Raw genomic sequence first — 13,147 nt, 5'->3', positions numbered from 1 at the left:
TGTTATCTTCGATCAAATTATTCCTTAATCTCCTAAATTCCAGGGAATACAACCCTAGTTAATGTAATCTCTCCTCGTCCAAGGATCATCCTAGTAAATCTACGCTGCACTCCCTCCAAGGCCAATTTATCCTTCCTAGGATGCAGTGCCCAGAACTGAACACAGTACACCAGGTGTGGTCTAACCAAGGCTTTGCACAGTTGTAGCATAACTTCTACCCCCTTCTATTCAAGTCCTCTAGATATAAAGGCCAGTATTTCATTAGTCTTTTTGATGATTTTCTGTACCTGTCCATGACATTTTAATGATCTATGTATATGAACCATTAAGTCTCTTTGGACCTCCACTGTTTCGAGCTTTTCACCATTCAGAAAGTTCTCTGATCTATCCCTTTTAGGTCCGAAGTGCCTCACACTTGCTTACATTGAAATCCATTTGCCAGTTTTGCCCATTCACTTAATCTATTAATATCTCGGTAATTTTATGCTTCCATCTACACTGCTCACAATGCTGCCTATCTTTGTGACATCGGTAAACTTGGATATGTGGCTCTCCATCCGATCATCTAAGACGTTAATAAATACAGTGAATAGTTGAGGCCCCAACTCAGATCCCTGTGGGACACCACTAGTCACATCCTGCTAATTTGAGTACCTGCCCATTATCCCTACTCTCTGTCTCTGATAGAGATTGTTTGCCAAAATTGGTCAACAACTCCGTAATAACTGTATCTTGCAACTACCAGGATGGTAGAAGGCGAACTAGATGGCCCTTGGTTATTCTTTGTCCAGCAATTCCTATTTGGGAAGGTGAAAGGTCAAAAGCCACAGTAAATGGTATTAGGCTAGTTTATGAATTTTTGAGACCATTTCTAATCTTTGTTTTGGACCTGCTTCTGACATGTGACTGCACTCAAATTCTCAGACATACCTCAAGACATGGCAGGATCTTCTTTGTAACCACATGAAAACTGAAACCAAAGGAGCTAATGAATCATGATGAACAAGTCATCTGTGATGATTCAGCCCTATTCTCCTAATGTAGCTTCACATTTCAAGACTGAACTTTTGTCTGCATTTTCATTGAAATTAAAGTTTATTAAAAGATTATATTATTATGGTTAAGTAAAAAGGTTTCTTACCTCAACTTTCCCTCTTGGGTGACTTTACACTGTGATGTGGCTGCAACTTTGGTATGAGGAAAATACAGCTATTGCCTAAGTGCTGCCTACTCCCTAAGCTGTACCTTATTATGTAAAAGGAAGATATTGGCTTCTTCACAAGCAATCTAAGCAACAAAATAACCATTAAGAAAATGTGACTAATACAGGAAAAAAGTGGCCTACTGTAAGTGAGATACAGACAACAATCAGTCGAGGAGAAGCTTGCTAGTTTGTTTCCACTTATCTCGTATCTAATTGCAAGCACAAAGTTGTATTTTTTAAAAAAACTGATTAACTTTAATGAGACACAACACTGTACAATTGAATAGGACAACAGCAATATGGTACTGGATAATCAGCTCAGGTAGGAACTCTCCTTCATACCTACCCCCATGCAAGTATTTACAAAGCTCTACTCATAAGGAATTTATTGCTGCTCATGCCATCTCATCTTTATAGCATACAACTCCAAGAACTGGTCTTTTAACCTTTGAGGTTTTTTTAATACAAAATATGCATTTTTTAAAACATTTATTTGCCAACAGCTATAACTTATATACACAAGACAGCTTACACTCTCCATTCCACAGCTATGTTTCGCCATAGTGCATTGCAACTTTAAGATGGCTACTTCAAGCAGTCAGCAAAGTACAACGTAAGACAACATGCAGGTTATTCCTCCCCCATAAATGAATATGTGGGTCTCTGAAGACAGATTTCTACCAAAAAGAGTCAAATTCAGTTTATGGATGTGTAGAACTGATTACTGTTAACAAATTTCAGTTTCTGTTTATAGATACACAACTAATTAAATACCTAAACAGCTGAGTGCAAATGATAGATGTATAATTTATTAATGATCCATGTAACAATAGTTATTTGTAAATGACTGCTTCATGACGACCATCGGTTCTGACATTCAGAAGACATGTCGTTGGAAAGGTAACGGGCAACGAGACAGAGCCACTCAGTTTCACAAAGTTACACACAAAAATGTAAAAATTCAGTATAAACAGCATGCCAGTTCTCATTTCAGCAAATTTAAATGATGATTTTGTGTGAATAATTTTTCTGTGCCATCACGATGCAATAACCATTCCATTTGCTTGAGGTGGGCCCTGTGGTGCTGGGACTTGTCAGAGTTCTGAAATTGTCTGCTCACTAATGAATTGGGATTCATATTTCAAGCACATGCTTCTTCAGCGACAAATGAGAATCCTTTAAATTCATCTTGATTGATCATACGGATCAGGGTCTCATCAATTGGTGTCAGTACCGGCTTCTCTGCGGTGAAGTCTCGATCAAAGTTATTTACATCCCTGCTTGTTTTCTGACAGTAAAGAAAAATGAAATACATTATAAAATTGGCTGTTCCTATTTGTCACGCATATTTATCTTTAACTAAATGAAACATTCAACTTTAAACACCACCCTTCCCTGGCTGTGTGTCCAACCTCCTGTTTTATTTCCAGATCTACGACTCCAAGTTAGTTCTGAGGTATAGAACTGTCCATTTCATTAAGTAGTCATCGAAGATCTTAGCCTAGATTTTTTGATCAATGTTATTTTAACATGAGATTAACCCATTTATTTTAAACTGGTTAATGCCAGTGTTAAATAACACCAATCAGAAAATCATTAGGGGAGCTCATAGAATCAATGAAATAAAGTCATCACGAGTCATGCAGCAGGAAGTCACAGCCTATCACATCCAAAACTCTGCTGTCTGTATCCTTACTCGCACCAAATCCCATTCACCCATCACCCCTGTGCTCACTGACCTACATTGGTTCCTGATCCGGCAAAGCCTCAATTTTAAAATTCTCATCCTTGTTTTCAATCCCTCCATGGCCTCGCCCCTCCCCATCTCTGTTACCTCCTCCAGCCCTACACCTTCCGGGATTTCAGCACTCCTCCAATTCTGACATCTTGCGCATCTCTGATTTTCTTCGCTCCATTATTGGTGGCCGTGCCTTCAGCTGCCTAGTCCCTAATCTCTGTCATTCCCTCCCTAAACCTCTCCACCTCTCTACCTCTTTTTCCTCCTTTAAGGTGCTCCATAAAACCTATCTCTTTGACCAAACTTTTGGTCGCCTGTCCTAATATCTCTTTACGTGGCTTGGTGTCAAATTTTGTTTGATAATTGGTTCTGTGAAGTGCCTTGGGACGTTTTACTATTTTAACGGTCGGTGCGATGTAAATGCCAGTTGTTGTTGTTCAGTAAAACCTATTTACTACCATACTGTTTTACGTCTTAGAACGTCCAAAATATTACACTATTGTCAGTTTATCAATGTTCAACATTTACAAAATACTTAACCCGTGCATATTTTCTAAACATTATATTCTTGATAACCTGCACCTTATGACAGAACATGACAATTATTTTCTAGCTCCCATATCAAATGTCCATTCGGCTGTTGCATGTGTAATATTGCAGAGTTATTTATTATGCATCATAGTGATGTCATGCCAGCCATTTCTTGTGAATGAATTGGCTGTGTGGTTGATAGTGAGGAAGAGAGCTGTAGACTGCAGGAAGTTATCAATGGATTGGTCAGGTGGGCAGAAAAGTGGCAAATAGAATTCAATCTGGAAAAATGTGAGGTAATGCATTTGGGGAGGGCAAACAAGGCTAGGGAATACACAATAAATGGTAGGATACTGAGAGGTATAGAGGAACTGAGGGACCTTGGAGTGCATGTCCACAGATCTCTGAAGGTAGCAGGACAGGTAGATAAGGTGGTTAAGAAGGCATATGGGATACTTTACTTTAATAGTCAAGAAATAGAATATAAGAGCAGGGAGGTTATGCTAGAACTGTATAAAACACTAGTTGGGCCACAGCTAGAGTATTGCGTACAGTTCTGGTCAACACATTACAGGAAAGATGTGATTCCACTAGAGAGGGTACAGAGGTGATTAACGAGGATGTTGCCAGAACTGGAGAATTTTAGCTATGAGGAAAGATTGGATAAACTGGGGTTGTTTTCTTTGGAACAGAGGAGACTGAAATTATGTGGGGCCTAGATAGAGTGATAGGAAGGACCTATTTCCCTTAGCAGAGAGGTCAATAACCAGGGGGCATGAATTTAAAGTAATTGGTAGAAGGATTAGAGGGGAGTTGAGGAGAAATTTTTCACCCAGAGGGTGGTGGGGGTCTGGAACTCACCGCCTGAAAGGATGGTAGAGGTAGAAACCCTCATCGTATTTAAAAAGTATTTGGATATGCACTAGAAGTGCCGTAAGCTACAATTATGAACTAAGAGTTGGAAAGTGGAATTAGGCTGGATAGTCCTTTTTTGGCCGGCACAGACACGATGGGCCAAATGGCCCCCTTCTGTGCCATAAATTTCTATGACTCTATGAATGAAAACAAGAAAAAGTACCACTCATAGACTATACAAAATAAAGGAAAGAGAATTCATTGGAAAACATTACTGCACACTCGTCATGCCACTCATACATTAATTAGCCCAAAACTAGTTCAGGATCATATATGCCTGAGTGAATTACAGACATTCATTCTTACATAGATAATGAAACTTGTTTAAACCAACGTTAAATCCACAGTTTCCTTAAATGAAGATACATCCAACGCTTTTATACTCGGCTTGATTGTGAATGGCCTCTAATAAGCCGCACAAAACCATGGTAAGAGAACAGCCCTCACCTTTGTGTTTATCTATTCAGCACTAGCACTAGCTGGGCACTATGATGCTGTATTTAACTGACAATGCTAATGGAAGCCCTGAATTCAATGTGAATGTTGTGAGGTAAATGAGATGCCTCTGCTGCAGCAGCAACATAAATGGCTCCTGCTGGTGACGTGCACAACAGTTGGTTGCATAGACTTATGACTGATGGATGAGCAATGTGGTTTTTGGCTGTACAAACTTTTCCAGCCATTGGCGTGGGTCTGCAACTTTGCAATAACTGTGCACCGCTATATAAACTAGACAGATTCCACAGCCCCGGCAGCCAAGGCAAACAGAACTGCTTCTTCTGAAGTGGTTCAGTAAAATATAACGGCGAAGTGAGTGTCTGAGGCAAAATGAACAGACACAGACTACCATTTATTGGCAATTGATATTGGTGGATCTGCCTCTACATTTTAGCCCTGTGGTCTACATTCTAAAAGCTGAAGTATTTCTGACTGTAACGGCTTTGGAGATTTAAGAAATCCTACAAATGTCTTTGCGCAGTCACAATTGCAGGTAAATAAAGTAGGATACTATGTCATTTTAAATACACTCCAGAAAGGCTTATAATGTTGCCTCAACAGAGAAAATATACACAGTAAATGCTTTTAAATCTTGTTGCCAAAACATTTCCAAAATACATTACACTTAAGTGTAAAGTACACTCTGTCAGAAGCAGGAAGCAGTAGCACAAATGAATCATACAGAGATGTATTGTGGGAGAACAGTGTGTTATTTCCCTTGGTCGCCCACAGCCAATCTTTCAGTATTTTAAAGGCAGTTGTTAGGGATACAACATAAACTCTTTTTTCATCTCAGTAAGAGAACTTACAATCCTGGGTTTGAAAGGTGGCTTGACTTTTCGCTGTTCGAGCAAGTCCCAATCGATTCCTTGAAAGAAGGGATGGTTCAGAATAGCCTGCTCTCCACCTTGTGCGATGACACATCCCAGGCGCTTGTTAGGATTTTTTATCATAAACTGGTGGAAAAAGAGAGAACAAAATAATTACTCTTCTATTTTACAGACTGGCAGAATTACAGGAAATTGTTAAATATCTTAACGTTCCCCACTCCTTGCCAGCATTTTCTCCCTCCCTTTTCTGAAGGCAGCAACTTATAGCAGGAGCAAATCATTGACTATCAGCTGCCCTCCAAGTATCTCACCCAAGTGGGTGGTCAAAGCTTATTTTAATATTTTGGCCTAGATCTACTTTTGTTCAATGCATTCTTAGGATCTGTCTCAGATTTAGAAAACAGAAAGGCCCTAGGCAGCTTGGTAGGTAACTGCACCTTGTGGTGTGGTACTCAGACCTGCAGATCAAGAAGGTCCCAGGTCCTATGCCTGCTCTGTGCAGTTAGCCAGTGGGTGATGTATGCACTGTAACTGGCTTCAGCATCCCTAGGCTGAGAACGAGGAGAGAGGAGAAATCAAACAAATTGAAACAGGGACATTATTAGCCTTGGTTGGAATGCCCCCAGGGCAGAATGTCTGGATGACGTTGACAGTGCACACAATGAGTATAGTTACAGTGAGGTATTGGCAGGCTGCTGGTATCCACAGAACTATAGGTGATTTCTGAGACTTCTCTGGAGGTAGTAATGCTCCTGACAGTGAATGTAAATTACAGTCAGCAACAGCACTGGATGTTGGAAGTCACCATTTTTTCAGGGTGTGGATGGACTGGGACCACTTTTTATATGGACCTTCCCTAATATTGAAAGTCCTAATTGACAGTTGAAATCAACTGCATATGCCAGCTTTTGGGTGCTCTTAATTCTGCCCTGCAATGTAAATGGGGCAGATTCCCGGGCACTGGCAGCCAGATTAAGATTAACGCTGCAAAGGTGTGCTGTTCTAGAACACTATGTTATTATTTTTGCGTTTTGACTCATTCAAAGCCACACTGTATATGATTCCAACTTTTAATCTCAAGTGTTGATGTCAAGTATTTCTATCAACTGAACTATTCAACTGTATTGAAGGAAGACAATGTAATCATTGTTAAAGCAATAAGGTAAAAATTGAAAAGGAATGGCCCAGTGACGAGCTGTCAGCAGTAGCACTGGAAATTAAGTTAAACCAGAAGTACAGAAGATACTAATCATAGTTGGCACCACCATGTCCTGCAGGTCTCCAAGTCATTAATTCATTCTCCACTTTATTTTATTGATGCAAGTAGTTTTTTGGTAATAAAGAAGAAGAATTGTAAAAAGTAGCTTTTTCTTGTAGTGATCGACATACCATCTATACTGCTACATGTGGACCAGGAGCTCTGGTTCATTAACATACTATACTTGTGTGTTGTTTGAAGGACTTACATTGGCACACTTGTCAAGCAAGTAAGTTGCTCTGCTGGCAACAATCATACCTACATAAAGCAGGAACCTGCTCGAAACCAGTTGCAGATTTCTTTGTCCTCTTATAAAGTGACAGTTTTACCATTCGAATGCATGAAGAATAGAACAACAACTGATAAAAGCCTCCTTTTTAAAAACAATAAGGGCATGATTTTCATTCAGAGCCAATATTTCTTACTCTCTTTTTATTTTGCTTTCTATACCTGTTTTGATATCGAATTCACTGCTTTAACTTACACTTCCTGGTTCTGACTGCGCTGTTATTAATGATGCTTCAATCTGATTGTTTAAGGAGATACACAGTTGCTTGCCCTGTTCACTCAGGTCCCAGATGCCCTGTAGAGGACGCCATGCTTTGCGCATCTTTAATTTACAGGAACTTGCCGTGCAAAAGCTCATAGAAAGTCTTTGGGCAAATGCAAGTCTAACGAAAGGTAAAATCTGGCCCTTAGCATGAAAAAAAAATTCTCCTAACTTCTTCCTTTATTTTTTTGGTGATAATCGTAAATGTATGTCCTCCTGTTACCAACTCACCAACCAGTGGAAATAGTTATTACTAATTTATTTTATCGAAATCAATCGTAATTTTGAATATCAGATATCCACTTAACCTATTTTAATTCCAAAAATGCCCTAGTTTTTCTAGTCTCTCCTCATAACTAAAGCCTCTTATCCCTACTATCATTTTGCTGAATGTCTTCTGCACCCTCTCCATGGCTTTGGCAACCTTTCTAAAGAAAGGTGCTAAAACTGGGCACAATATTCTAACTGTGGCATAGTGAATGATTATATAGATTTAACATTACCTCTTTGCTTTTGCACTCGATCTTCCTATTTATAAAACCTAGGATTCCACATGCATTTTTTTTTAAAAACAGCGTTATCAACTTGTCCTCCCACTTTTTAAAGATTTGTGTATCTGAACCCCTAAGTTCCTCTGCTCATCTAATCCTTTTACATTTTTACCATTGTATGTAAGTCCTTAGTTTCCTCCCAAAATGTATCACCTCACATTTGTCTACATTAAATTTCACCTGACCTCTATAGGCACAGTTTACTAGCTTATCTAAGAGCTCCTGAAGTCACTTGTAATTCTCTCACAGTTAACCATGCTCTGTATTTTTGTGTTATCTGCAAATTTTGATATTGTGCCCCCTGTACCCAAGACCAGACGACTCATAACTATTGAGAACATCAATGGTCCTAACATTGGCCTCTGAGGGACAACAGTTTACATCCATCTAGTCTGAAACACATCCATCAACCACTACTTTCTGTTTTCTGTCCTTTAACTAACTTCCTAGCCATGCTGCCACACTTCCTTGGATACCACATGCTTTAACTTTATCAACAAGCCTCCTTATGTGGCATTTCATCAGATGCCTTTTGCATATCCATATTACATAACATCCATGACATTCCTAAGCAGCCTTACATAACCCAAAAGTCCTCTTAATGGCTGAGATTATGTACAGAGCAGGTGGGGCAGTGTGGAGTGCATACCAGATGTTGAGTCTACAGGTAGCATCAGGAAAATAAAATGCATAAAGAATAGGAGGATGTAAAAGAGAAGGTGTTTAGATTTTACACACATTAAACAGTTAATATTGGTTCCACCTATTTTATAGTATAACATTATATTAACATTATTTTTTCTCCTCCAGTTTCCTGCCCCTCCCTCTTCTTGAGAGAATGACTTGCCCTGGGATCTAGTTCCAGCCATACCAGCACCCTCTGTAACCTCATCCTCTGTAGCCATTCTTCCTGCATGAGCCTAGACAGTAAGAGGTAGCAGGTTATTTGCTGATGGAAAACGTCACAGCCAAGCCTGCTCCTATCACAAGACATACAAACAAACATACACACAAAAAAACACACATGCACACATAAACAGACACACATAGAAAAACATACACACAGACACAGACACAGATATACACATATACACTTCCAATGAGTTTGCTGGATAGCAATTATGACTGGAACGCTGGTGGAATAGCTTGCTGACACTCACTTGGGTGAGGCCTGTAGAATTGTATTACGGCAAGAGTTAAAGAAAAAATATGTTAAGAGTAGAAATTATCAATAACAGTGACTTCCTTTCCAGAAGACTGTGGGTAAGAATGCCAGGGCCATCAAATGCCATGGCTCAGTTTGAGTCTAATCAGATATCTAGGTGTAGCGTGCCAGGAAAGTGACGGGCTGCTTCAGTCCTGTGCAGGCATGCTTCCTTCCAGTTTTTTCACACCACCACTGGCATCCCTCCAGGAACTGGATAGATCTGCTGACTTGGCTGAAGCAATCTGTGTGGAGGTGGCACAAGCTTGCATGAGGGAGTAAAAGGGAATCATAGAATCTTACAGCACAAAAGGAGGCCATTCGGCCCATGGTGCCTGTGCCGGCTCTTTGAAAGAGCTATCCAATTAGTCCCCCTCCCCTGTTCTTTCCCCATAACTCTGCAAAAGAATAAGTTTAAAAAATAACTGAAGAATTAACTAAAGAATAGACAGCTATGAGTGGATTCAAAAGATACAGATAATCTCATTGCTTATGGAGTTAATGGAAACCCACACTTTAAAAAAAAACTAATATGGACTAGTTAACATATATTTTACGTACATATCCCATGTCAATGATGTCTAGGAAATCTGCCATTGAGTTGTGGGCCAAATGTTCCACAAGCAGTAACTGGCTTTGAAGTCTTTAACAATTTAACATGGCACGATATGGCTAATGGCTTTTATATGACATCATAACCAACTTGTATCAGTGTCATATGAGAGGATCCCTGTCTCACATTAAGCTACTTTTAATAGAATATGTATCAACTTCGCAAGGCACAAACTCCCACTCGATGGGAGTGCAACCAGAGGATGAGGAAAAAAGATCTGTGCACCTGATTCATGATATTCTGGTGATCAGTTTTAATGTTCACTGTAACCATTCATGGTTTGTAAATGCACCATCTGGTGTTGTACTAAGGTATAAAGACCAGGAATTTTCTATCCTTGGTCTCTGCTGAGTCAGCTGATATCAGCAATAAGAGCAATATAACTGGCTCTATATTGCCAGTAAGCCAGGGAATGGGGAAAAAATAAAAATCAGTCATGGTTTCCCATTCCCATGACTCTTGCTGGAAAACGTGAATGTGTGAATGCCAGAAGAAGGCACTTAGTTGTGATGCTATCCATGGTTCACTGAAGAAGAAAAGCCACTTAGGGTAAGTACTTTAGCACTGCTAGCAACAATGGAACTGTACCCTAAGAACAGTCAATGCCTTTAGGAGGAGGGGAGAAAAAGGAAGAAATATGTGATTTGTTAATGTGGGTATTATCATCAGCAGCTGTACAGCACAGCCCAGCTCTCATAAACTACTGGTCTCATGTTTAATTCTTGTGCAGACTTTGCCAATCTAACTTAATTTGTGCTGTTTTCCTTTTCCGTCTGCAACTGCTGCATAGGGAATACTATACAGTAGCTACAAAATAGTTCAGGAAACCCGCACAAGGGAAGGATAAACAACAGGATGCCAAATATCAGCGAAGTTGGCACTGTCATAATAAATAAGCAGCACTGCTTCCTGCATAAACTCTGGGAAATGAAGAGCCAAACGACATTCCCGATATCTTATCACTCACATGACTTTTATTTTATATTTTTTGTGTGCCAAATTAGTGAATCCGTGCATTTGCCCTCAAAAAGCAGCTGATTCAGTGCTGCCAAATGAATGTGCAAAACCACATTTGCATATCTACATGGCAAATTTCAAAGCTAGAATAGTGTGCATGACACAGCAAAAGACGTCACTTCATCCACTGCTTATGGGTGCAGAATGAGTTATAAAAAAGAAATGACTGTAAGGCTGCTGGAAAAATCATAATGAAGGGGAAATTATGCTTGAAAAAATTGTTGCGGCTGTGAGTTACTGTGCATCACAACACAAACTTCACACCTCACGGAAAATGGACAGGATGGGGTGGTTAGATCATGGCGTTCATGTGCGCACCACAAATGTGGCTCTACCTCAAATAATAGAGGGAACAGATCTTTGTATCAATGCAGAGATAGCAGGAGACTGCGGTGTGATGCAACAACATGACTAAAAACGAGGCCTTTATTTCTTTACAAGTTTGATGTATCCCTTCAATGTCCAGAGTGATTCATGGTTTGATAAGTAAGCAAAAAGCTGTTGGAAAGTTTTGTTTCACCTATTCTTGTACAACTCTGTTCAATAAAAGTGATATGAAGAATTTTTTTTTGTTCCCCCAAGTCCCCCAAAAAATAATGGATATGTGGAATAGACTTTCAGAAAAAAACTGCTGATGCTGTGTCAGAGTCTTTACAAAAGAACTGGATTAGTATCTGGGGGGAGGATTATTGCTGTGGTCGTTATGTGTCATGATACATTGGAAGCAAAGCAATTCTCACCTCCCCAACCTAGTTATCTGATTGAAGGTTAATAGGATAAGGATCGATAGGGATGATCATCCATCAGGAGATTAAATAGATTGGGCCGATTCCATGATAGTGCAAATTAAGCGAGGTTTGTGGAAGGAAATAGCTTAATGTACTGAATGACCTCTCCTCATTCCATATTTTCACAGTTCTTAAGAGCGAGGAAAAGATTAAAAACAAAACCAAGACAGCACAGATGCTTTGGTAATACATGTAATTTTAAAAATGAGATGCAGCAGCCATCTCTTGTTTTGGAACTTGAGTTGTGCAGCATTTACCCAATTCATGAGCAGGTTTACAATCCTGACAAGTGAGGGCAAGTTTCTTAGGGCCTTGCTCTGATGAGTGATGATGATATGGAATTCTGAAGAGAGCTTGCTGCAACACGATTACTCAAAAACAAGTCTGATCACTATCAATGTGTCAATAGTTGAATCATGGAGGAGGGGTGAATTTTATAAAATCTATAGAGGCAGCATTGTCTTTCAGTTGAGCTAAAGGAAACATGTGGTACAGTTGCAGATATGTTCGCAATACACAGGATCTGATTACGGTACTAATACTTTATCTGTGGTGCAATCATCAAAACTTGCAGAGCAACACTTCTGTGCAGTTTCAGACAGAGCAGTGACAGGATCCCTTTGACCTTGCTTCTATTGACTTACCACATAACATTTGCAACAAATCAAAAATATGTTTTGCTGAACCCAACTGAACCTACAGTAATTGTAAATCCGGGTTGGAATTTGTGCGGCAATAAAGTAATCAGCAGAAAAATGAACACAATGAAGCTGATTTGAAAAGCCCCATTATTCATTACTGGGAAACATGGGCATCAGCAGGTGACACATTTCTATTCTGCTATAGCTGGGGGGGTCCCACTGACTCTGCGTGCTTAAATGCTGACCTGAATCAAAAATTCTGGTATTTATAATAGTTAACTTTTCCACTTATTTTTATCTCATGATACAGAGGCATTAAATATTCAGGATTTCAGTGAATTTTCTTTAGCAGCAAGGAAGAAACAGAACTCAAGCCTGTCCCATCGGTATCCCTGTCTGGTTTGGGGCTAGAACAAAATTATTGACAGCCTGCTTCAGTACCATATTATTATTTTGTGGTATTTTGTTCCTTTTATTCATTCATCTCATTGTCTAGGTTCTCCTGACCACCCTGGTCTCATGAGTCTTACAATCCTACTCTAGTACCAACTGCTGAACGTGCACAACAGCCATGAGGGTTACTTGTTCTCTTCTTTTTTGTCTCTCTTCCCAAGGATCCTTACCAGGACCTCATTATATAGACCGCTATGGGTGTGAATTTGTGTGCTGCAGGGCTGTGGTGGATTAGTGTGCTGCACCACTGAGGCACTTTCCTCAACACCGTTCAGTACAGCATATGTTCCCTGCTACAAGATATGACAAACAGAGACATGTAGCTTTACCGAGGCCAATCTCAGGAGCATTCCAGT

General features: G+C 39.8%; 1 protein-coding gene across 1 annotated transcript in view; it reads right to left on the bottom strand.

Moving 5' to 3' along the window:
• Positions 1 to 1,643: 1,643 nt before the first annotated feature.
• Positions 1,644 to 13,147, bottom strand: part of prkcha (protein kinase C, eta, a) — a 186,822-nt gene continuing 175,318 nt past the window's right edge. Inside the window, exons 14-15 of the mRNA XM_067991909.1 lie at positions 5,696 to 5,842; positions 1,644 to 2,492 (exon numbers count right to left, since the gene is read on the bottom strand). Coding sequence (XP_067848010.1) covers positions 2,346 to 2,492; positions 5,696 to 5,842 — 294 coding nt within the window. The 3' untranslated portion in view covers positions 1,644 to 2,345. The remainder of the gene's footprint in view (positions 2,493 to 5,695; positions 5,843 to 13,147) is intronic.

Source organism: Heptranchias perlo, chromosome 10, assembly GCF_035084215.1.
Source record: "Heptranchias perlo isolate sHepPer1 chromosome 10, sHepPer1.hap1, whole genome shotgun sequence".
In the NCBI taxonomy this organism is placed as follows: Eukaryota; Metazoa; Chordata; class Chondrichthyes; order Hexanchiformes; family Hexanchidae; genus Heptranchias; species Heptranchias perlo.
This window is presented reverse-complemented; position numbering and strand designations above follow the sequence as displayed.